The sequence below is a fragment of the Dicentrarchus labrax genome, unplaced genomic scaffold (genome assembly GCF_905237075.1).
Source record: "Dicentrarchus labrax unplaced genomic scaffold, dlabrax2021, whole genome shotgun sequence".
Lineage (NCBI taxonomy): Eukaryota > Metazoa > Chordata > Actinopteri > Moronidae > Dicentrarchus > Dicentrarchus labrax.
In genome coordinates, this window is record NW_026136715.1 from 26,013,500 (window position 1) to 26,037,635 (window position 24,136).

General features: G+C 40.7%; 2 protein-coding genes across 2 annotated transcripts in view; both read left to right on the forward strand.

Annotated features, from left to right (window-relative positions):
- Positions 1-16,758, forward strand: part of LOC127377262 (collagen alpha-1(XX) chain) — a 50,991-nt gene extending 34,233 nt beyond the window's left edge. The window contains exons 25-52 of the mRNA XM_051424983.1: positions 170-309; positions 522-648; positions 749-888; positions 974-1,106; positions 3,569-3,714; positions 3,856-3,985; positions 5,078-5,194; positions 5,321-5,467; positions 5,583-5,639; positions 6,215-6,253; positions 6,356-6,494; positions 7,103-7,245; positions 8,465-8,574; positions 9,074-9,232; positions 9,355-9,432; positions 9,620-9,706; positions 9,810-9,863; positions 10,642-10,737; positions 10,871-10,924; positions 11,059-11,112; positions 11,222-11,275; positions 11,942-12,013; positions 14,354-14,389; positions 14,537-14,603; positions 14,745-14,933; positions 15,071-15,148; positions 15,268-15,429; positions 15,907-16,758. Coding sequence (XP_051280943.1) covers positions 170-309; positions 522-648; positions 749-888; positions 974-1,106; positions 3,569-3,714; positions 3,856-3,985; positions 5,078-5,194; positions 5,321-5,467; positions 5,583-5,639; positions 6,215-6,253; positions 6,356-6,494; positions 7,103-7,245; positions 8,465-8,574; positions 9,074-9,232; positions 9,355-9,432; positions 9,620-9,706; positions 9,810-9,863; positions 10,642-10,737; positions 10,871-10,924; positions 11,059-11,112; positions 11,222-11,275; positions 11,942-12,013; positions 14,354-14,389; positions 14,537-14,603; positions 14,745-14,933; positions 15,071-15,148; positions 15,268-15,429; positions 15,907-15,935 — 2,837 coding nt within the window. The 3' untranslated portion in view covers positions 15,936-16,758. The remainder of the gene's footprint in view (positions 1-169; positions 310-521; positions 649-748; positions 889-973; positions 1,107-3,568; positions 3,715-3,855; positions 3,986-5,077; positions 5,195-5,320; positions 5,468-5,582; positions 5,640-6,214; positions 6,254-6,355; positions 6,495-7,102; positions 7,246-8,464; positions 8,575-9,073; positions 9,233-9,354; positions 9,433-9,619; positions 9,707-9,809; positions 9,864-10,641; positions 10,738-10,870; positions 10,925-11,058; positions 11,113-11,221; positions 11,276-11,941; positions 12,014-14,353; positions 14,390-14,536; positions 14,604-14,744; positions 14,934-15,070; positions 15,149-15,267; positions 15,430-15,906) is intronic.
- Positions 16,759-17,366: 608 nt separating this feature from the next.
- Positions 17,367-23,220, forward strand: dpm1 (dolichyl-phosphate mannosyltransferase subunit 1, catalytic). Its single transcript, XM_051425737.1, has 9 exons — positions 17,367-17,542; positions 17,833-17,932; positions 18,595-18,628; positions 18,717-18,793; positions 19,112-19,137; positions 19,299-19,394; positions 19,498-19,566; positions 19,710-19,824; positions 22,709-23,220. The coding sequence occupies exons 1-9, from the start codon at positions 17,412-17,414 to the stop codon at positions 22,811-22,813; spliced, it is 753 nt and encodes a 250-aa protein (XP_051281697.1). The 5' UTR covers positions 17,367-17,411; the 3' UTR covers positions 22,814-23,220.
- Positions 23,221-24,136: the final 916 nt, after the last annotated feature.

Sequence of the window (24,136 nt, forward strand, 5' to 3'; positions counted from 1 at the left end):
GTTTTTGTGTGATAGATAGATAGATCAGCCAGGAGATTGTTCCTTCTAATAATTTCTTATATATTTTCCTTATTCGCTGTTCCCTCTCACTTCTCTGTTATCAACATCTCTAGCACAGTAACTTCTCAGTGACACTGATAAAATAATACCAATAATCACAATCACACAGTCCCTCTCCCACCGCCGATGAGTGTTCAGTTCCCGATGGTCACCCACAGTATGCTGAGGGTGAGCTGGGTGCCCGGCACCACAGACGTCCCCGGCCACAGAATCACCTACAGCACCAACCACGGCAGTGACGTCAAGCAGGTGCCTTCATTTCCCAAACACACAAGTGTCCTATTACAAACTTTGTAATTTCACATACTTACATATTTCATTCCAGTCTTGCATTTGTAGTAAACAAATGGTACTTCAAAGTGTTGAACCTAGGTCCATGATTCACTTTTTTAACATTTGAAGAGACAAGTGTAATTGCAGCCATAGCCAGTGTCAGTCATTCATACTAAATCTCTTTCCAGGTGGAGGTCACAGGATTGAACTCAGTGCTGGTGCAGAACCTCTCCTCTCTGTCTAGATATCTAGTTTCAGTCCAGTCTCACTACCCGCAAGGCCTGTCTGCAGCACTCACCAGTAACATCACCACACGTAAGACACACACACACACACACACACCTTTATGTGCTTGAAGGGATCAGGCAAGAAACAAGCAAGAAAAATATCCTTACACATTTTCCTTCTCTCCTAGTGAAGGTGCCTTCCCCATCAGACTTCAGAGTGACAAATTTTTCAGGCAGCGATATCACTGTGCGCTGGGAGGCTGCAGCTGACGATGTTGTTTCCTACCTCATCAAGTGGATCTCTCTTAGTGGAGGAGACCTGAGACAGGTGAGGGTGGAAGGGCTGGAGTGCATAATGTGTCACAATAATGAATATATGATGTGAATAAAATGTTGCTGTTTGTTTATTTTAGGTGAGGGTGAGTGGTGAGAGCGAAGGGGCGATCCTGGAGGGTGTGGAGGACGATAAGGAATACCAGATCTCTCTGTCTGCACTTTATGGAGATGGAGCTCAGAGTGAAGCTGTGGCCACACGCTATAGCACCTGTGAGTCACACACACCCACACATTTACACGCCACACAGTAATAAATAAAATACTATCAACAGTACTGGAGGGTCATGTCTGTCACTAAAATAAAATATAAATAAACAACAAGATAGATAGATAGATAGATAGATAGATAGATAGATAGATAGATAGATAGATAGATAGATAGATAGATAGATAGATACTTTATTTATCCCGAGGGAAATTCAACTTTTCCAGTAGCATACAAAATACCAAACATACATTACATACATTAAACATGCATTAAACTAAAATTAAAAACCCTAACCCAAAGAATAACATTAAAAATAAAATAAAAGATGAAATATGAAATAAAAATAAAATAAACTTATAACATATAATATAAAATTAACAGTAGCTACAGAAAACAGTGCAAACAGTAAACAGTGCAAATGGAGTGGAGTGCAAATGGAAGTAAAACAGTGCAAATGGAGGTAGAAATTGTCTATTGTCTATTGTCCTCCCTGCCTTTACTGGGAGCTGTTGTACAGTCTGATGGCCAGGGGGACGAAAGAGTTTTTGAGTCTGTTGGTGGAGCTGGACTGGGACAGCAGTCTGCCACTGAACACACTCCTTTGCCTGGTGAAGGTGTTGTGCAGAGGGTGGTGGGCGTTGTCCAGTATGGACAGCAGTTTGTCCAGGGTCCTTCTCTCTGCCACTGTCACCAGAGAGTCCAGCTCTGTGCCCACCACTGAGCCAGCTCTCCTCACCAGTCTGTCCAGTCGAGCGGCGTCTCTCCTCTTGCTGCTTCCTCCCCAGCAAACCACAGCATAAAAGAGGACGGTGGCCACCACAGACTGGTAAAACATCTGCAGCAGTTTTTTTTTTTTACAGATGTTGAAGGACCCCAGCCTTCTCAGGAAGTACAGACGGCTCTGCCCTTTCCTTTGGAGAGTGTCCATATTTGCTGTCCAGTCCAGCTTGTTGTCAAGCTGCAGCCCCAGATATTTATATGTCCTGACCACCTCCACATCGACCCCCTCGATGGACACAGGTTGGAGATGTGGTTTCTTCCTGCTGAAGTCCACCACCATCTCCTTGGACTTGGAGGTGTTCAGCTGCAGATGGTTGGACCTGCACCACCTCACGAAGTCCTCGACCAGGCTCCTGTACCCCCCCTCCCTTCCATCCTTGATACAGCCAACTATCGCAGTATCGTCCGAGTATTTCTGGATGTGGCAGAGCCCGGAGTTGTACTGGAAGTCAGAGTGCCACCTACAGGACCTTTAAGAGTAAATCTCAGAAAAAAACAGTACTGAATACAGTACAATACTGAGTTTTGCTTCTTTACACAATACCCAAATGACGGCCATTTATTGTAATTTTTTACAGTTTAGAGTGTACAGTTAACACTTGATCAAAATTGTATTTATTTTTGTTTTTTTAAACTCACCTGCAAAGAATGAATATGTTTTCAGTTATAGGTGGTCAGAAAAGGGCCGGAAAGTAGCTCATGTAGCTCTTGATAAGAAGGTGTTTCTGTCTCAGTAGGGCACAGATTCAGTCCTTGTAGTCATCAGTAATTCACAGAATGTGTTCAACGGGCCATGCCTTTGTTTTTCTCCTTCTATTCTTTCCTATGTGTTCCTCATTCAGTGCTGCTGGCCATTTTTTGTTTCTTTACAAAAAAAGATAAGCAAATCTGGGGACAGGATTGCTGTGAATTAGGGCTGTATCCCAATATTTAACTATACTGTCGGTATTTAGTTTTCAATTTTTGGATTTAAATATTGGCACACACACCTACACCTCTTTCTCTTACTGCCTACCGTTGAACAAACACCGGCTATGCCCTCCCTGCCACTTTATGTTTCTCTCGCAGTATCAAAAGTATCATACAGGGCCAGACACAAGGGAGTAGTCTCATGTAACAGCACACTCTCTCTGTCTGCTCTGTTGAACTCTACCATCAGGTACCATAACATTTTACTTAGGTTCTGTACGATTATACTGCTAAAGCCAAGATGTGGTTATTGACATCATAAAATCATTACATGTACTTGCACCTTCTCACACCATTGTTTAATAACAGCAGTATAAACTGTGGAGCACTTTAAGTACTTTGGTACTTTCATTGACAAGAAATTGACCTTTGATGTGAACGCTGAGGCAACAAAGACTGCATGTTCTGCAGAAGTTAAATGTTTTTAATGTTGCAATAAACACTCTTAATTCTAGTATAACATAACTTTGGTTTCCTGCGTAGCTTAACACTTTATCTAATCCCTGTTCTGATTGTTGCATGCTTTCTTTGCTTGGTCATTGAACCTTTTTTCTGTAATGCTGTTGTAATGTCTTCAGTTTTCTTCTTGAGTTTATTAGTGTTTTTTTTGCAGTCTTGCTGCAAAAAGAATTTCCTCTTGTAAAGATTTAAACTGAACTGAATATTCCTTGTAGTGAGTCTAAATATCTCTGCTTTTTGTGTGTTGCTTCTGCAGTGTCCGGTGGAGGTCCATCCAGCGTTTCGGTCTCCGAAGAGACTGCAGTCAGCTTGGTAGTCAGCTGGGTACCTCCCAATGCTCATGTCCTCCAGTATCGTGTGTCTTACACTGCGCTGACTGGAGCTGAAAGCCAGGACAGCACTGTGAGTTGGCTGTAACCGTCACCTATTCAGTAAATCACAGTGCTTCTCACAGAGAATGACAAAAACTGCAAATTAGCTCTGTCACTGCCAGAATGTTTTAATTAAAAGCTTGACGCTGAAAGGTGGGTTTGTCATCTACAGGTGTTGGTCCCAGGTGGCGAAAAGCGTGTGGTGCTAGAGTCATTACAGCCAGATACACGTTACAGCATCCTGGTCACCGCAGAGTACCGCAACAGAGAAGGAGGCAGCGGTTCAGCTCAGGGCAAAACCAGTGAGTCGAAGCCACTAGAAGAATACACACAGTGTTTTGAAAAACTGACCTGCTGGATCAGTGTCTAAATTTGAATAACATCATATTCAAATGTAAATAATGTCATAGCTTTTTCCTTGCAGGCATGAATGTCCTTAGGGAAAGGTAAAGGAACATCTTAAGTGTCGCTTGGGACTGCACACAGTACATCTAAATTGTCTAAATAAATATGTAGATGTTGATTTTATTGTTGATTCTTTGTTTTTAATATTGATTATGTTGCAGTACATGTGATAAAAATTGATCACCAAGTTTTCATTGCTAATTATTTTATGTCTGCCATCTTAGCTTGCAGAACAGTAAGACAAAGGAAGAATGTTCATCTCTGTTTTCCCATCGACTATTATTCAAAATATGACAAATAAGGGAAGGGGAATGATTCAAAGAGCATGTCAACATAAGTCAAATAGGAACATTTTAGAAGGTTGACATATTCTTCTTCTTCCAACTGTAGGGGAAATATCTTCTATAAGCTTTTATCTTTTGTTTTCTATGATTTAATATATTGAAGCATATTAATGTATGAAGTGTCCTCAAGTGATGTCACTTCAGTCAGCATCTAAAATTGAGAACAGTCTTTTGGCGTGGAGTTAGAGAGAAGTGAGCTCTTCAAGCCTCTGTAGCCCACTCCTCATCTCTGCTGCAGGCTACATTAGCTGCTACTAGCTCAACACCCTAGAATCTCAGACTGAGCTTTGGCAGTCAAGATGCATTGTGGGTAATATAGGTGTCAGGTTTTGACAATGATAGTCACACTGTGACTTTTAGCTTCTTTAAACAAAGCTACTCAGAACTATTCTTTACTAAGATTTTTTTTGACTCATAAGTCAAAGTTTAGGACCGTTCTGAAGACTATTTTTTGTGGTTTCATACAGACAGTATTGGCTCTGATGAATATCTTACACTCAAATGTAAAATGAGGTTGTAATCTCAAACATCTGATTCTGTGTGTTCATTCTTATTGAAGGTCCTTGTTCCAACCTATTCTGTTCACCTCTGGCTACTCCGTTTATTGGCCTTCTGTTTTACATTTCTGTCTGTCTCTCTCTCCAGCCAGTCTGCGGGTAAGCAGTGTGAGTGTGGTCAGGTCAGACCACTCCAGTATCTGTGTGTCTTGGAGACCAGTGTCTGCAGTCGATGGATATCGTATTGTCATCCAGTCTGTCAAAGGTAATCTCTTGTAAAATCTATATTAATTGACAGCTCTGGGTGCTTAAACCTGTTTCATAAACCACATCAACCACTGTTAATGTACCCATTGGTGTGTGTATATGTGTATGTGTGCACTGTGTATAGATAAGCAAACAAAGGAAGAAAGTGTCGATGAGTCCAGCAGCAGTCACTGTTTCACTGATCTGGAACCAGAGACTCTGTATCGCATCAGCGTGCACTCACTTCTCGGCTCAGCAGAGGGCACAGCCGTCTCCATTCTCCATCCAACAGGTCTGACCTGATCACAGTAACACAAGACAGTATGTTAGATGTTGAGGATAGTTTTGTAAAAGTATTATGTTGTCTGTGAAATGCGTCATAGTTGATTTTACTTGTTCCTTTTCAGCCACAGCTCCTGCCAGAATTCCCATCCATCCCCGAATGTACCCCATCCACAATGAAGGTGACTCACAATCATATCACACATATGTTATTTTCTTCTATGGAAATTTGCCTGATGAGTTCCTGAATCATTTTTGTAATCTCTTGATGTAATTTCGGTTCAAACGGAGCAGACTTGTTATATTCCTTTGATGACCCCAACAGGTCCCCAGCTTTTATATTTCTTTCATCCTTGTTAACAGGGTGACACTTAGTTTTGTAGATGTGGTTGAAATAATCTTATTGTAATCATCAACCCCTAACTGCTTCCCGGGCACCTACGACTGAAATCTGCATGTTACCATCCATTTAGACCAAACAAATGTGCATCAGGTGATCAAAATACCTTATTGTTATTGTAATATGATCCTGCTGACAGGTGATACATTAGCAGTAGAATATTTTACTCTTGTGTAACTGTTTTTTTTAATAATCAGTTTCACAGTCCTTATTGCATTCTCCCCAGTTATAGCTGGGTCTATGAATTTTAGGTTTTAAAAGATCTTAAATACTATTTTGACAGGTCTTAAAAATGAATCAACTGATGGTTTGACTGCCTTGCTTTTAATCATTAAACACTGCCCTGTTGTGTTGCAGTCTGCCCTGAAGTCACCATCAGGAACAAGATTGTTAAAGGTGAGACAAGCTGCCTTCACACATAACTGCAAACTCTCTCAAAAAAGGTTCAGTTTGAATTCATTTATTGATTTTACTTCTGGAATGTGTTTTTTGTCTCAGGATTTGACATGATGGAAGCTTTTGGGCTGACTCAGAGAGCTCACTCGTCTGTGGATGGCGTGGCAGTTGAGCCTTTTGTCTTCAACACCCTCCCCACTTACACTCTTTATAGAGACGTCCAGCTGACACAGAGTACCAAGTGAGATTATGTCTTTTACTGCTTTTTACACCATCCACTAATATTTTTTGCCAATTCACCTCCCAGCTGTAAATATTATGTTATTGGGGATGGCTGTAGCTATAGTTGTCTGATTTCAGGTTCAGGCTGGATATCAGACTGATAATCATGGTCAAACCAGTACACAATTTTGGATCTTCATTAAAAAGAAAGATCTTTAAATAATAAAGTTGCCAAGAGTGATTTTATGATTCATTCTACATTCAGAAACTTATTGCTACCATCCTAAACTACAGTATTGTAATAATGCAATAATATTAATAATGATACTAATATTATTGTTACGTTTATGTTGCTTTTCATGTCCAATCAGATCATCTGACTAAATATTAAACAGTGCAATTTACTGACATGACCTTACAGTTAAAAAATGACACATCTGTCTCTGTCAGCTCTGTTTTCTAGTCAATGCAATTTTATTTGTATAGCGCCTAGTCATAGCAGAAGTTATCTCAGGACAGTTTTTGTATAGAGCAGATCTAAACTGTTCTGCTTATAAAATGATTTTAACAGAAAACCTTTAAGAAACCTTTATTTAAATAGATCCGTCTTTCCCTCTCTCCTTCCAGGTTTATCCACCCTGCAGGCTTCTCTCCAGAGCACACCATCAGCATTGCCTTCCGCGTGTTGCAGGAAACACCCAGGGAGCCTTTCGCCCTCTGGCAGCTCACTGACAACGACTTCCAGCCAAAGATGGGAGTGGTGCTTGACCGTGAGTTACGTTTCTGAATCTCTCCATTTCCCACACTGTAAACAAATTCCCTCCAGTCTCATATTCAGATATAAGATCTTATTCGATCAATTTATTAATAATCAACAGAAAAATAAGCTTCCTAATTCCATTTTCTCAGTTTGAAGGATTTTCGGCTTTTCTTTGTCTTGTGTAATAATACATTTATTGTCTTTAGGTTTTGAACTGTTGTTTTGACAAAACAAGACTTTTTAAGATGTCACATTGAGCTTTAGGAAATTCAGATTTTTCAATATTTTCTAGATTTTATGGACCATATAATTAGTTGAGAAATTAACAAGCACATTATTTGAAAATAATCGTTCGTTGTTAGTTAGTTTTTTAAAATTATTTTAAAATGTATAACCTCAGATTTAAAGGACAGATGTGTACAAAGCAAGTTAATTTTCCTTACAAATGAACAACTATGACTATAGGTTGAAATCCAGTAAATCCACATTTACGAGTTTCAGTATCTTCAAAAAAGATCATATCACTGTGATAAAGGTCATGACAGATGAAACATGAAATTAGTGAATGTGCTTTGTGCCTAAATAGATAGATGTAAATCTAGGGTGTACAGTCCAAAACCTATTTACTCCCAAACTTTGAGTATGGGAAAGCATTTGTTGGGGACTATTTTCAGCAGCAGATTATTCCACCTTTGCTGCTTAAATATTTGTGGCAGCAGGGCGGTGTATGTGGGACTGAGTCAAACTAAGTGTGTGTGTGTGTGTGTTCATGGGAATGAAGGAAGGAACATGTCAGCCAGTGCAACAGTGTAGCTCATTGATGTGTTTTTAATAGTTTTTGGACAGCAATGGAGCTCTGTTGCATAGTGGAAGAAGATATATCAGGATTTAGATACACACACAGTACTTGTTAGTAGTCGCATTCACCAGATTATCAAAAGTTAAGATTTAGCTGATTTTTTTGTGAATTGCAAGATGCCATCAGTGACCTCTAGTGTTCTGTACCCATGTGGGTTGATCTGCTTTTTTTTTCTTATGGGTAACTGACATTGGATTTCTCATTATCCTTCGAGATTATTAAAATGCAGTGTTTGACAGCACACAGCAGATGTCACAAACTAATTTAAAAAAAGAGCCAGTAGTGTGAAAAGCCCACAAGAGGCTAGGAACACCTTGCTGTGTGTCAGTTAATAACTAAATATCTTCCTCTATGTTTGTGCATTCCACAGCTACTACAAAGCAGCTGGTGTATTTCAGTCTGGACTACAGGGGAGAAGTACAGGAACTGACCTTTGACCAGACGCAGGTCCACAGACTGTTCTATGGCAGTTTTCACAAGGTGAGATCATATACACTGAGCAAGTGTCAGAGGACAACAAGAGCCCCACTGTCATTTAGCAGAACATTTTTCTTTTTTTACTTATTTTTTATTTTAGAAAAACATTAATTTCACAGTCATCCATTTACATAGTATTAGTATTACTTCAGGTAGGTTCACATAGCCTTGGACACACTTAAGACAAAATAGTACATTGGATAACCATTTTACAGCCTAGTTATTCCAGAGATTTCCTTTTATAACATTAGCTTGAAATATTTACATTCATTTACAACATGGGAAGCTTTCACCTTAGAAGAAAAAATCTATCATTCCAATCGTTGACCCTATAGGTTTGATGTACTCAATCCACTTGGTCCAAATCTGGAAAAAATCTCTTTCCATTCATCAATGGTGGGTGGATCGGAGTTTAGCCTTATATGACAAAATAGTGTGGGATTTTATGTCATTTTGTATAACTTGTGGTTCCATTTGATGGGTCCTCTTTCTTCTGTGGCAGGTTCACCTGTCTGTCAGCCAGGTGAGTGTGTCCCTGTCTGTGGACTGCCAGCCTGTGGGTGAGAGGCCTGCCCGCCCTTTAGGCAACCTACCAAACGACGGCTTTGAGATGCTGGGAAAACTGGTGAAGACCAGAGGACCAAATAGTGGATCTGCACCGGTACTAAAACTCTGTTTTATTTTGTTTATCTGATATTAATCCAGGCCCATATCTAAAAGAAATGGTAGACTCTTTTCCTGTCCTGTCCTCAACCTGTGTCCTATGTTCTTTGTTGTTTCCAGTTTGGGCTGCAGTCCTTTGAGATTGTCTGTAACACCACGTGGGCTTTGGAGGATACCTGCTGTGACCTGCCTGGAGTGGTCAGTCTGTTACTATATACATTTACCTTTATTCAACTCTATTTTAACATGCCATGAGTTAATAACAGTTTGGTACTTTTTCTTCCAGTGGTGAGAGATACTATATAAGAGCACAGTAAATGTACTAGTGGCTTCAGGGGTGACTAAGTCTAGATCTTTATTGTTTGTGTCTGTCTGTGTGCGTCAGAGAGATGAAGAAAGCTGTCCTGCCCCGGCGTACACCTGTACCTGCTCCTCCGACATCCCTGGAGCTCCCGGTTCCCCTGGACCAACTGTATGACACCATGAGACCTCAGTTAGACCCTGAATACCAGCTGACTCATTTTTTGTGTGATCCAGATAACACTTTGACATTGAATTCTTTTTCTTTTTCCCAGGGAAAACCAGGTCCTCGTGGTGAGAAAGGCGAGAAGGGAGATCAAGGCCAAAAGGTGAGATGAAAATATTTACTGAGGCTTAGTTAGATTTAAGTTATGTTACCTGCAATCATCTCCAAATCATATCCGCACCAGACCCGACCTATTAATATAAGAGCTGACTAGATTCTGATTATAGGCTCAGAGCTGCTGCTGCGCCATTAAGACAAAGGCTCAGGGTCAGGATCGATCTCTATTAATGAGCACACTGACTGTTGTGCTCATTGGTAGAGATAATTAATAAAAAAAAAAGATTGCAGATGTAGAAACACCCTGCCTGTTAACAGTGGATCAAAATCCTGCTTACTTTTCACACAGTAGAAACAGCGTGGATACCTACATTAATTACTTCAATCTAATTGTTAAAACACAACAAGGGCTTTAATGTCACTAGGGATGCATGATTGGGAAATTCGGGGCCGATACCGATGTATGAAATAATAATTTGGCCGATATTTGGTTGCCCCCTTGTTCCAGGAAACAGAGAAATCTGGGGGGGAAAACACCTGAGATTTACCATATCAATAACTGATCAAAATTAGACATATATATATAAATATATAATCCCCTTAATACAAAACTGGAAAAAGTTAAGTAATATTTTCAAGCAAAAAAATTAAAAAAATGGGTGAGGGAGACAATAACCAGTCCAAGTCTCATATCCACACTGTGAATATATTTTTAAGCTTAAAGGTCCAGTGTGTAGGATTCAGTGGCATCTAGTGGTGAGAGACTAGAGACTGGAACAATAGAATCAAAGTGATGTCTTCAGGCTAATTTCTCTGTGTCTCAGGGAGAGGTTGGTCCTCCAGGGAAGTCTGGATTTGAGGGAGGTCTTGGACCTGTGGGCAATACAGGGCCCCGAGGCATGACCGTGCAGGGCAAAGTGGTGGGTAACCTTCCTAAGTTTTAAATAAATACCTGTGCAGAGTGGTACTAACCTTGCTACATATAATGCTTCTAGTGTGTTTGAATGTTGTAAATTCACAGTTTTTTTTCTATTTTTATCATTTTACTTTCAGGGTCCACCTGGTGCAAGAGGGGAAAAGGGAGATCCTGGGCGACCAGGAATCCAGGTGAGTTTACAGTGAAATGGTGGAGTAACAAGAGTACAGAAATAGAATAGAAAACACTTATACTATTGTCCATAAACTCATCCATCTGCATCTCATTGCGTTCTCTCCAACCTTCCTGCTGTCTTTCCCTAAAGGGTTCACCAGGACCTCCAGGTCCAAAAGGGGGAGAGGGCCTTCCAGGCCCCAAGGTGAGCTGCTTGCCAATGCACAACAGTAAATGTTAGCAGTTCTTCATACAGTTTAGCGGAAGCAGTGACCCTTTTATCTGTCCTCGTCCCTCTGCAACTTGTTTCACAGGGCATTAGAGGGGCCGAAGGTAGCATCGGTGCACCCGGTATCGCTGGACTCAGGGTAAGACTGAATTTCTTTTAAAGACAGAATTTTAACTTTTGTGCTAGCAGTAGGTCAAAATTCAACCTTGACATGTAATTTGAAAAACTAATAATAAATCGACTGTGGATATTTGCTGTCCATGAATCCTAATGTTTCTGGTGACCTATGACCCTCATCAGGACACAATTTACACCTACCTCACTGATTAAAATCTAATGGGTTGGTGCACGTTTAATTTACAGAGAATTAACTCATTCCATGTTGAACACATTTTGAGCTTTCCTCTAGCACCCTCTTCAGGCCAAAATGTAAGATGCAGATAATAAGTAATAACAGGTAACATCTTTTTAATGTTACTGTTGTTCCACACAACAATAAACGTTGCATTTACTGCTGATGAGGCTCTAAGACTGGCCGATATGTTGTTAATCACTTGTATTGTGTGGAGTATATTATTAAACTGTAAAGTTATTTTGTGCTTATTAGAGCCGAATCGGGCAGAGCAAGAGTTCAAGGTGATAGAGAATCACACACTTTATATCACAGTATTAAACCTAACTCTTACCCTTAAACTTTAATATAAGTATGCACACAGGCTTAGCTCACATTTAAAACTCAGCTTTGCCTTTTCTCCCAATATGGTCACTTCATATTCACCTCTATCCATCTATTTGAAATTTACAGGGTTTCCAAGGAATGCCAGGACACCCAGGGCCTACGGGGGAAAGAGGCCCTGCAGGACATGTGGGACCTACAGTAAGTAAAAAATAACATAGTGTCATTAGTCTGTCCTCACATGTTGTTATATAGTGAACATAGTATTCATAGTGAACATGGGTTGAAAATATATCCAATCCAATCCAACTTTATTTGTTAAGCACTTTAAAAACAACCAAAGTTGACCAAAGTGCTGTACAGGAGAATAAATTAGAAATCATAAATGTAAACAGTGATGGTGATGATGAAGACCACTGTGAGGAACATAGACAGTGATGGCGACAACACTGGAAAGCCACCGTGGCAGACAACACGGATGAAGTCCAATGGCAACGAGCTCGATGTCCGGGCTGCAGACACGCTCTTTCACACATACGTGCCCGGCGTTACACCACCTGTTGTTTATGAGCACGGCCAGTCCCCCTCCTTTCTTCATGCCGGTCGCGGTGGTGTCCCTGTCGGCTCGAACCGTCTGGAAGCCGGGAATGGTGATGTTGGAGTCCGGTATCTGCTCGTGTAGCCACGTTTGTAGAGTTTAAACCTCCTCTTCTTCATCCTCCATTTAACCCCCACTCTGCAGCCTCGCCATCTCCTCAGCTCCTCTGGTATGGAGGGTCTCTCTCCAGTCAGGATGCTTGGGTACCTCAGGGGGATCATCTGGTCGCGGGTGTAAACAATGCGACTCCCCGTCGCCATGGAGACCAGCATAAACAAAAAATAAAAAGTGCTCAAAAACGCCCAAAAAGTATTTAGGCGACGTGAACAAAGTAGTAAGTAAGAAAGTAAGAAAACAGTTAAAAATAGCAAAAAAACACAGGCTAAAAACACTGAAAACACACTAAAACTACAACAATGATAGGAGCTGCCATGACAGGCTGCCGTTGTCGCCAGCGCCATTACATTTATTTATTTATATGAGCTATATTTTCAGACACTAAAGCCCTATTCGCACGGGACTAGTATTACCTGGGGACCTCTAGTAATTTGTAATAATTGCAGAGGTCGTCTGTGATCTTAATCCTGTGCGAATCTGCCATGTCCATAATTTGTAAAGTGAAAATTCCACCGCAAATTACCTACCATATTTCGCCAAACACAGAGGTCATGTGATAATATTAGTCCCGTGCGAATCGGCATCTCTGTGATTTGGGGTCGTTTTTTGTTTTTTTGAAGGTTGTTTGTGTTTTCCGTGTCTTTTTCTGCCTTTTTCCCGGTCGTGAATTATGGAGGCTGCGTTGGCAATTATAAATGAAAGTTTTGACAGCATTTTGATGTTTGTTGGCATGCTGGGAAAACAGCAGACGGACACTGATGTGAGAAAGATGTTTGAGCCGTTCGCCAGCATAGAGGAGTGCACAGTGCTCCGCGGGCCCGACGGTACCAGCAAAGGTAACGTCAGATCAGTAACAGACTGTTACGCATAGGTTACGCAGAGCCTTGACATCATATCACTTTAAAGAGTTAAAGACTTCAGTTATCCCGTGCGAATGCGCCGCACGAAAGATATACGTGGTGGGGTAAATACTAAATCACATGAGGTCCCCAGGTAATACTAGTCCCGTGCAAATAGGGCTTAAGTCGCTCTTCTAGTTCTTGGGAACTTCAGTGACTGATACTAAAACATTTACACTCACAAGACTCAACAACTTCTCTCACATATATTTTATTTGGAATTTTTACACATATGACAAACACACAAGAGAGTATCAAACTGTTATCCATAATTGAATGTGACAATGATAACTATGTCTAGCAATAAGTAAAAAAATTGATTAACATAATATGTTGGCTTGTTTAGTAAAGACACTCTCAGACTGATTATTAATAAAAGAAGCAGAGTGATCATCTGTGACTGAACCAGATTAGAATATAAGTTGGCAAAGATTCAGATAAGGAAAATACATTGATGAAGTAAGATGTAGATGCAGGTGGGTGGCGGACCACGTGAGACACATTCATTCTTGCCACCAAGAATGTAGTACACTGCTGGATTCACAAGTCATGTGATACCAAACTGGTGCAGTTAAGGAAATGACCTCAGTGTGCCCCAGAATAATGCCAGTTCACTGCAACACTTTATTCCACACCCTGCGCCAACACCACAATAGAGCCCTGGGAGTCTCTGTTTTATGGCAGGGACCTGGATCCAAGGAGGTTTTTTTGAAGCTGGACTCTTAATGGCAAAGGGATCATCCAAAAAGGGGTTTGTGTCAGATGTAGTCCTCCTGTTTGACACACTCACCAACATTGTGTGGGTCACTCTCAAATGTATGAGGAGAGTGGGAGAGAGGAGGAAGTTAGAGATCTGGTTTAGGGGGAGCAGGAAGGCCGTATGCACTACTTATTCATCTTAATGTTCACCTATCTTTTGCTTTACAGGGTCTGTCAGGGAGTAAAGGAGAACGAGGAGAGAAGGTGGGTTTACAATCTTTTTCTTATTGTAATACTGACATCATTCTAAAGTAAATGTTTTCAGTTTGTCAATTCCTTTTTTCTGTATGTAAAGTGCCATTTCAAAATAATGCTTTAACCGTGGCTAGTGAATGTGCTAATGTTTTACAGGGGGAACCTCAGTCTATGGCCATGATCTACCAACTGGTCACACAGGCCTGTGAGCAACTAGTACATAGTAAGCACTTTGTTTAGCAAGCATATAAAAACTGGGACTTCTACAATGACCATATCTGTATAATTAACTCACTCATTATGACTTAAAGAAGATTGAGATTCTCCTGTGCGCACTTTATCCAGAGTTGTGTGTGTCTTTCAGAGGAGGTGTTGAAGCTCGACATGTTCATTAACGAGATAAGTCGTAAGCCAGCTCCCATTGAGGAGCCGGTGGGGCCTCCAGGGGAACCTGGTATACCAGGGCCCAAGGGCCCACCAGGCGCCAGGGGCTCCCAGGGGAATGTCGGCCCAAGGGGGAGACTTGGCAGGGCTGGATATCCAGGAGAACAGGGTAAGACTTCATCTAGTGGATTTGTTGAGATGAAGACGATCCAATCAGATTGTCTGTGAAATTCAGATTGTTAGGGTTCCAGTGTGATAATATTATAAGCTTTTGATTATGCTGATTTATCTCTTCCTTCTCTACAGGAAGGAGAGGTATGCCAGGGCAGAAGGGTGATGCAGGGACCAATGTCCAGGGGCCCACAGGGGTCAAAGGATTTGCAGGTACCTCTTTATGAATCATTTGTTTCATATATCACTGTAATAGAACACATCGACTCTCCAATGGATCATCAGTACACAACGCTGTACAGATGCAGGCTGTATATTATGTGTGCCTGCAGGTCCTCCAGGTGAGTCCAAGCCGGGAATCCCAGGCTCCAAAGGAGATGACGGTCAGTCAGGACCCCTGGGGATACCCGGACCTGCTGGACAGCCAGGGGAGATTGGTCCACCGGGGGTGTGTGACAGCAGTGGAGGCTGCCACAGAGTTCCCCAGCAAACAGGTTAGTTAGAAAATGTCCACTAACTCAAAACACAACACATCCTGGGAATTAAAAATATAATGATCCAGGTCTGTCAGAGGCAGCTCACACTGAGCCTGGCACTGGTGTGTCCAGTGTGGGAGGTATAAGTAGTGGCTGGGTCCAAAATTTAGCCACCCATGTAGAGGAGAAACAGCGGTTTCAGTCGCTCTTCTCACTTGTAAACAGAGGGACTCACATGCACTAATATGCACACACAGCCAGCCCAGCACAGAGAGGTTGCAATAGCAGGTACTCCTCTATACTGCATGTTTACATAGCAAATCGTTGTTTGCTGCTATAATAATGTTTTCAATCTCATATAACCTTTAATCACCACTTATGGCTATATATTTTGTGTAATTCATTTTTAGTTGCAGCAGTTTTCCAACACTGCCAAATCCAGTGTAAAAGCTGTCTTATGTGTTGACTCTTTTTGTTTGTGTTCTCTTCACCCAGAAGACCCTTATTATGGCTACCAGCCCTGAGTAGATATTACCAGGCAAGCAGCAATGGTAAGGTGACTGACGTCTGTTCGAAATGACTATGGTTCCTTTGGATCTGAATGACAGACTGGGAATGGAGCTAACAGAGCACCACTGAAGAGGTTTGGTGTGTTGGATTTGCCACTGACTGATGCGGAAGCTTTACAGGCTTCATCATGTGTAAGAAAAGGAAACAGTACAGGAAGGATCTCTCTGTCCTCTTCTTACAGTGTTCTTTGACATAAAATATGGCAGAGAAATGAACTAAGAATAAGTAGGAAACTTACAGAATAGTGTTAGATGGCCAGATAGCATCATATAGGAAAATATTTTCCCATTGGGATCAGTCAAATGCTGTCTTATACTGTACACCATATTCGCACTGAAGCCTTTTGTTTCTATGTTTATGTATTCATGCACTGTATTAATGCTAAGTAGTTTAGCCACCTGTGGTACATTTCTACCTATTTCATTTGAAATTCTAACCTTAACTGCCTCAACGATAATGAAAATGCATAACCCATGGTGTAAAAGCTTCTTTTTGTTCCGTGGTATAAACGATACTGTGAGAATGTCTGTTGTCATATGTATATTGTTTATTATGTTTACTGTATACAGTTATCCATGTATGATATTTTTTACTGTACCTATTCATATTGAAAATTCAGGTTTACATTTTCTGATTTCCTGGGGTCTGGGTGTTAAATACTGTGTGTGTGTGTGTGTGTGTGTGTGTGTGAGAGAAAAAGAGTGTCAGAGAGACGTTTGTTTTTGAATGTGTGATTTTTTTTTTTGTATCTTGTTAATAAAATTCCATTAATATGTTTCTAATGTGTGATTTGTGTTTTTTCTCCTAAATAACCTGACTATCCTGAGTGACAGAGTTAGTTTAGTGCAGTGAAGTTTTATTCCTGTTGGAGTCCGACAGCGAGCTTGTATTCTGCTGTCCTTGAGCAAGACACTGAATCTATGAAAGCTCCAGGGCTGCTGTTCTGAGGTTGAAAATGACCACCCCCACCCTGTGACGGGCAAGAAGATATAGATTATTCAGCAAGAATCAATAATGATAATGTCAGTCCTCGGAACCGTTGGGAAGACAGAATTGTTTCTAGTGGTGTCTATTTTGAAGAGCACAACGGAAGTTCCAACCTGTAAACTAGCTGCTTTGTTAAATTAGCCTCACTGGGACAATCAGTTTCCGGTTTTGTCAGAAATGTTAATGTCATTTTCAAAATAAAGGCGAATGTATTCACTGCCACGGAGCGTTAATTATAGTCTATGCCATAATCAGCAGAGCTGAATTATTTATAAAATATTAGCCTTGTCGTAATGAAATTGTTGACTGAATAATTGCAATTTTATAGTGTAATTAAGTGATAGTTACACTGGTACTCAAATTATTTTGAAAATAATAAACAGGATGTTGTGTGTTACTTTTGTGAACTTTACGCAGTGTGGTTACAGCCAATTCACGTCGCCATGGCAAGCCGAAAGACTTCGCACCAAAAGCGGGACAACGGGGACAAATACTCAGTACTGTTACCTACCTACAACGAAAGGGAAAACCTACCTTTGATAGTGTGGCTTTTGGTCAAGTACTTCGGTGAAAGGTGAGTTCAGGGTCGCTAGGAAAGGTGCTCGGCTAGTGCTAGCTAACGTTACTGCTGTGGTACAGCCACTCAGTGATGAGCTGTCACTAAACCGGAGAGTGACAGGGAAGAGTTCAGTCGCTTTCTCTAGCTAACGTTAGTTTGTGTAACGTTAACCTTACTTATCAAAGTGTGTGTGTGTGTGTGTGTGTGTGTGTGTGTGTGTGTGTGTGTGTGTGTGTGTGTGTGTCAGAGGTGCAACATCGACTGAACCAAATCACAACCTTAAGTTTAATTTGTTGTATTTACAGTGGATATAACTACGAGATAATTGTCATTGACGACGGAAGCCCAGATGGGACACTGGAGGTGGGAGAGCAGTTGCAGAAGATTTATGGGGAGGATAAAATAGTAAGTTAAAGATCCCCTCCAGACACGTATTAACACACATATAACGTTACAGATTGTCTGCTTGGAACAATAATGTTTGTCTGTCTCCACATTAAAATCCTTTAGAATACATCTACTCCTTCTAGTATTAGGAATTCCACAATCTATAAATATGATAATTGTGTTTTCCTGCTGGACACAAGATGTCTCCTTCTTCACTGTCAAGTCCATTCTCTCTGGAGGCTTCAACTTTCTACATCACACTGTACAAGTTGCATACTGGACCAGCACTGACTTCCAGACTATTGTGATGTTATAAAACCCGCTCATAGGCCCCGCCCCTTAAAATCAGATGTTCAATGAGCACAGAGAAACTTTCCACTTTCAGCAGATGAATGTGAAAACAAACTTCTAGAGTCAAACTCTGCACAGACAGCATCCAAACAGCACGCTGTAGGAACAATCACTATTAATCCCTGCCCTCATGTTCACTTAGCAGGCACCTCCTTTTGAAGAACCAAATAATGCAGTATGTATTTGATGAACATGCTGTCTTCTTAGAGACATCAACTGATTGTTTAGATCTGATTCACAATGTTTAGCCACCTACCAGGTGCTTCTAGTAAATGAATGTTGCATGGGATCTTGATGCTGACGCTTAATCTGTCTTTTCTGTGGCTCAGCTTCTACGACCAAGAGCGAAAAAATTAGGCCTAGGTAAGTTTGAAACTTTGTATAAATTGGTGGGTTCATTCATTCAAGTAACCTTTGCCGACTCTTCATGAGCTCCTGTTTCCTCCCGAAGGCACTGCCTACATCCACGGCATGAAGCACGCTACCGGGAACTACATCTTCATAATGGACGCAGATCTTTCCCATCATGTGAGTGGAGCTTGTTTCATCGTCAGTAGGTTCACATAAACACATGAAGTTCAATCTAGGTGCTGTATTGAACAATTATTTTCATTATTGATTAGACTGCTAGCAACTTTTTCGATGAATCTTGTAAAACAGTAAGAAATTAAATATTTAATTTCTTACTGTTTTACAATTTTCAACAAGATGTTTTGAATATGTTTTTTTTTTTAATTACTCTTTGATTTAACAGCGATATTATGTGAAGTAACACAAGTTCTGTGAGTGATATTTCATTTTAAACAGCATATTTGATTGTTCTGTGTCATTTTTTTATTATTTCAGCCCAAATTTATCCCAGAATTTATTGAGTAAGTGTCTCTAAATTTCACATGATTTTGTTTTTTCAACTGTACTTCAATTTGTTTAATCAAAATCAATATTCCAAATACTTAAACAATAATATTTAGGCACAATTGGAAGAGAACTTGTGTACATATCCTTTAATTAAGACCATTTTCTTGTTTGTCAGAAAGCAGAAGGAAGGTAATTACGACCTTGTGTCTGGGACTCGATACCAAGGGAACGGAGGCGTGTACGGCTGGGACCTGCGCAGGAAACTCATCAGGTAAGTCTACAACGGTCTTCAATTTCCACTCCCCTGTCTCACGCTGACCCTGATTTCAACAGACAAGAGGCTGAGGTTTGATTTTCTTTTCTCTTGTTCGCAGTCGGGGGGCCAACTTTTTGACTCAAGTGTTGTTGAGACCTGGCGCCTCAGATCTAACAGGCAGCTTCAGGTAAGTGGTGCGAGCAATGTGAAACAAGTGCCAGTGACGTTTGAGTTGTGCGTGCGTACGTGCGTACATGCGTGCGTGCGTGCGTCCGTGCGTGCCGCTGTGTTTTCTCATACTCCTGCTGTTTTTCCTCTCACTGATGTCAGGCTGTACAAGAAAAAGGTGTTGGAGAGTCTGATAGAGCGGTGCGTGTCCAAGGGGTACGTCTTTCAGATGGAGATGATCGTCCGTGCCAGACAGCTCAACTACACAATCGGAGAAGTATGTGCATGTAGTTTTCAGATAAATCCTAAATGTGGACCCTGCAATTACAGATTAGAAATCAGTAAAAGCCACAAACAAACACAATATAAACCCACTCTCACATTTGTGAAACAAAAAAGGACAATTTGACTGATTGTAAAACTTCCAAAAATATTGCAGGCTTTTATTTGTTTCAGTCACTGAACTCAACCTGATTTTATTTTTTATTTATCACGGTGCATGTTAAGAGATTTTATACATTCAAAGAATTTCTATAAAATCCAGACTAGGCGTCTAATTAAGACCTGCGTTTATTTGTTAAAGTGTGTGGCCACACCAGGCTAGTAAAGGAGACCTGTTTGTAATTAGGACCCTGCTTTTAATTTAAGTTTTATAGTATTTGTCAAATGTGGACTAGATTACCAAATTGACTCCAGAGACTGTAAAACACAGTGTAACAATTGTGAAACCTTTACTCTATTTGGGAAAACAAAAAACATTAGATTAGATGTTTTTAATGTGGACTTCAGATCTCCAGTGGCTGGTTTTAGAATGTTAGACATGTCACCAATTGGCTTATTTTTGCTAGATCTGCTGGTCAAGTCAGTTACAAACTGTCAGCTGGTTAATAGGGCAGAGTTTTAAAAGGAGGAAAGAGGATCACCTCATCAAGTTGTTAAAAACAAACCACAAAACCAATGGACAGCTCCAAATTCTCAACCTTCTCCTATTAGAACATTTTCATAATTCCATCAAAAAATGCTGTGGCAAGTGACTCACCATCACTATCCCCGTTTTATATTTTAGGACACTAAAAAATGATATCCAGCGAGACAAAAAAGTTAGAAAGGAAGTGCAGAGAGTTGTTGCTATGGAGATGATACACTGTCTCGTCTGGTTGCATTGGTGTGAAATGGCAGGGTTTCAGACTGGCACGTAATTGCAAGTGTCAACGAGGCTCTTTGCGAATCTTTGTTCTGAACTGAGCTCAAATCTCAAATTAACCTAAATCTGACAGCATCTGGCTTACCAAGCTCCCATTATATAATGCTTGCACAAATGAGGTGTGCATTAGTCGGGAATCGCCACAGACCAAAACACACACGGTAGACAGTGAACTACAGTGTTGTGAGTCGGTGTTCAAATCGACATGTATCTGATCCGCCAACCAGCTGTTTTAGTGAGAAATCTTAATTGTTGAAACGGTTCGCCTCCTCCCACGAAGCTAACCAACGGAGGCTGAGCCAGTTGAGGCAACACAAAGTAAAATTTGTACAGAATAGGGTTCATCTTTATGGATTATATTCATTTCTCCTGCAGAGCACAGGGAGCTTTAGTTTAAGTTAGACTGCTAATATGTATATATATTTTTAATGGTTTTGTTTTGTTTTGCTGATGTTATGCTATGATAAGGTTGTCTGACATTGACAGCTGTCAGTTGTTGTTAGATTAATGGTTTAATAACTTGTTTAATGATGACTGATGGTCACTGATTAGGCTAATAATCATCTAATTGTACTCAGTTTCTAACAGCAGAAAAAAGTACGTTGTTGACTTTTTCCTGCGTTTACATGTCACTCACTGCTGAAAGTACAGAACACAATTTAAAACTAATATTTGTATATACAACAGTGTAGTAAACTGAGGTCTATATACAGTAGGCTCTGTATTGAAAAAAAAGTCACTTTTAGGTGCTAATTAAATGAAAATGTTCTTGCACTCCCGCTCTCTCACCCTGTTTACCACAGGCTGCAAAGCCCCGACATAACCAGCAATAAAATGACCTGCGTCAAATCTAGACTTTGATAGAGATAAGATCATTTCCATGTCAAAGTAAGGTTTTATAGTATAATAATAACTACTTATACTTTTATATAGATACAAATTCTTTGTATTTATAAAAACAATATATAATTACATTTGCATATATTAGACTAGGGGCCTCAATTATAAAGGTTGCTACACACGAAGTTGCCTAAATGACAGTGACATGTGTTTACGCATATTTGTCTGCAAAAGTCAGGATTTAAAGAGAAATGATGTGCGGTAAAGGGTGCGCATGTTTCACCCATGCATAGAACTCGTGCAGAGTTTTTCAGACACGGGAAACAGCGATTGCAGATGGCGAGCTCGTGAAATTAGCTCAGTCCTCATAGGAAATTTAAAACTCAAACAGGTTAAATATAAAACACACATCATCACTACATTTCAGTGTATGCCTACCTCTAATTGTGGATATATTTATTATTATTACCACTACAAGTATAGGCTAAACAACAATACTAAACACCGGACACCGTGGCCGAGCTCTGATCCATGAAACCGTTCTTCCGTACAAACTGTGCATTTTGGATTTAGTGGCCTCAGTTGGTTATCAGTCTCATGGGTTAGCTGTGTTATTACAGTGGGAAGACTGTGGGAATGAGAGGTGGACCGTTTAAATATGATTTCTCAGTAAAAGAGGTGTTTTTTGGTGGGTCGAATTAAACACAGACTCAACACATTGTTTATTCACTGTCTGTCATGTTTGTGTGACGGTACAAGTTTTTTCAGTCGTTACCAAAGTAACTACACGGTTTGCTGGTTGCTGTTTGGTGCCGAGAGAACGCACCCACCTCAGTATAACATTGGCTGCTCCATCTTTCCCTCACTGATAGCCCAACAAAGGCTCCTTAAAGACACCGCCATATTCATCATCTATGAAATGGTCAGTGGTGACCATTTGAGGTCTAGTTCAGAAAGACCTGGTTTCACTGTGATGTTTAATGCTTTTTTTTTACTAGAACTGGAGCAAAAACTGCAAATCTGGCAAGAAATATCATTAAGTTCACCTTAAATTCCCCCTTAACCTCTGATCAGAAGCTTCAGTGTTGTGTTTGTCTCGTCTTCTTCCAAACAACAGGTGCCCATTTCCTTTGTGGATCGAGTTTACGGAGAGTCCAAACTTGGAGGGAACGAGATTGTGTCATTCGTGAAAGGACTGCTCACTCTCTTCGCCACGACATGATCAGCGACACACTCCAGTTTGGGCATCCAACGGTCACACAGAATCCCATTCGCTCTTAAAGTCGCTGTATTTAATACAGTAGTTGTATCAGAATCTCAATGGAGGGAAAAAGCTCCACTTGCCTGTGGTTACACAGTGACATGATGGCAGATGACAAGGCAGACATCTCTCTATCCTGTTAGTGATAAATAGAAAACAATTCCCTGTCAGTAGCCGTCCTGACTGAAGAAACATAGTGCTTTACATTCCCATCATCCTCTATAATGAATTTTGAGCAAACACAGTGTCTCATCCATTCCCAAACCAGACAGCTGAGCGAACTCTGCAGTAACACCAGTGTCAGATGGGTTTAAGTACGCACTGCTACACCTGTGATTGTTTGTATCAAATTAAACACTTGCACATTGCTGGCTCTGTTTTTTTTCTGATCGTCCTCCTTTTTTATTTATTTTTTTCACAATGACTCACCACCAACTTCTCTTACTGATATTCATTCACCGAGGTCAAACCTGAATCAAGTGCGAGGGACTGATGGTCTGAATGCAGGCAGGTCAGCTAACAAAGCTCTCTCCAAAGATTTTATCCTTCAAGAGCTTTCAGTCAAAACCATATGCAACGACGACCTCGGGCCATCCTGGACCATTATAGTAACGTCCTTCACTCATGTAAACCATTAAAATGAAAGCCAAAGGTCCCAGCTCACCACAGGCTTACCTAACAACAAAGGAACATGTTCATTGTTGACTTCGGAAACCATGTTTGACACTTTTTTAAACACAAAGTCCACTTAACTTTGCTTCTTTTGAAATGTTCAGCCACGTCTCATGGTCTCCCCCAGCACACACTGCTGAGGCAGTAGTAATCAGCATATCTCACATACACTAATGCAGTGGGTCTCAACATTACTGGAATCAAGCACCCCCATATTGATAGACATTAGGCTGTTGTCCTGTATTTGATAAGATGTAGTCTCAGGGATCCCTGTCTGATAAGATTGAGTTATTCCATAACTGTACAGTGGATTGGCAGATTAACAGTGAAGAGGCATATGAACAGCTGTTATTATACATTCTCTTATTGGACTAACTTCCAGTCAATTAAATAATGGTGAAATTAAAGTATTCCCCATTTTTCTGGCGTCCCCCGGAAGAACCCCCAGGGGTCCCCAATGGATCCAGCATTCCCCAGAGCATGAATATCAGATGGTACAGACATTTAACATCACATTCTCCTTACGGCAGTGAACATGTGTCCTGTGGAAGACTGGATTACCAAGCAAGCGACTGCTCCAGGACCCTAGACCTCACCAGGGGGCCTGCAGGC

What these genes read in the sequence shown, in the direction of transcription:
- dpm1 (XM_051425737.1), top strand. Translation starts at nt 17,412, where the DNA reads ATGGCAAGCCGAAAGACTTCGCACCAAAAGCGGGACAACGGGGACAAA. An exon ending in ACGCAGATCTTTCCCATCAT is followed by an intron (nt 18,794 to 19,111) that starts GTGAGTGGAGCT and finishes TTATTATTTCAG; the next exon opens with CCCAAATTTATCCCAGAATT. An exon ending in TTTATCCCAGAATTTATTGA is followed by an intron (nt 19,138 to 19,298) that starts GTAAGTGTCTCT and finishes CTTGTTTGTCAG; the next exon opens with AAAGCAGAAGGAAGGTAATT.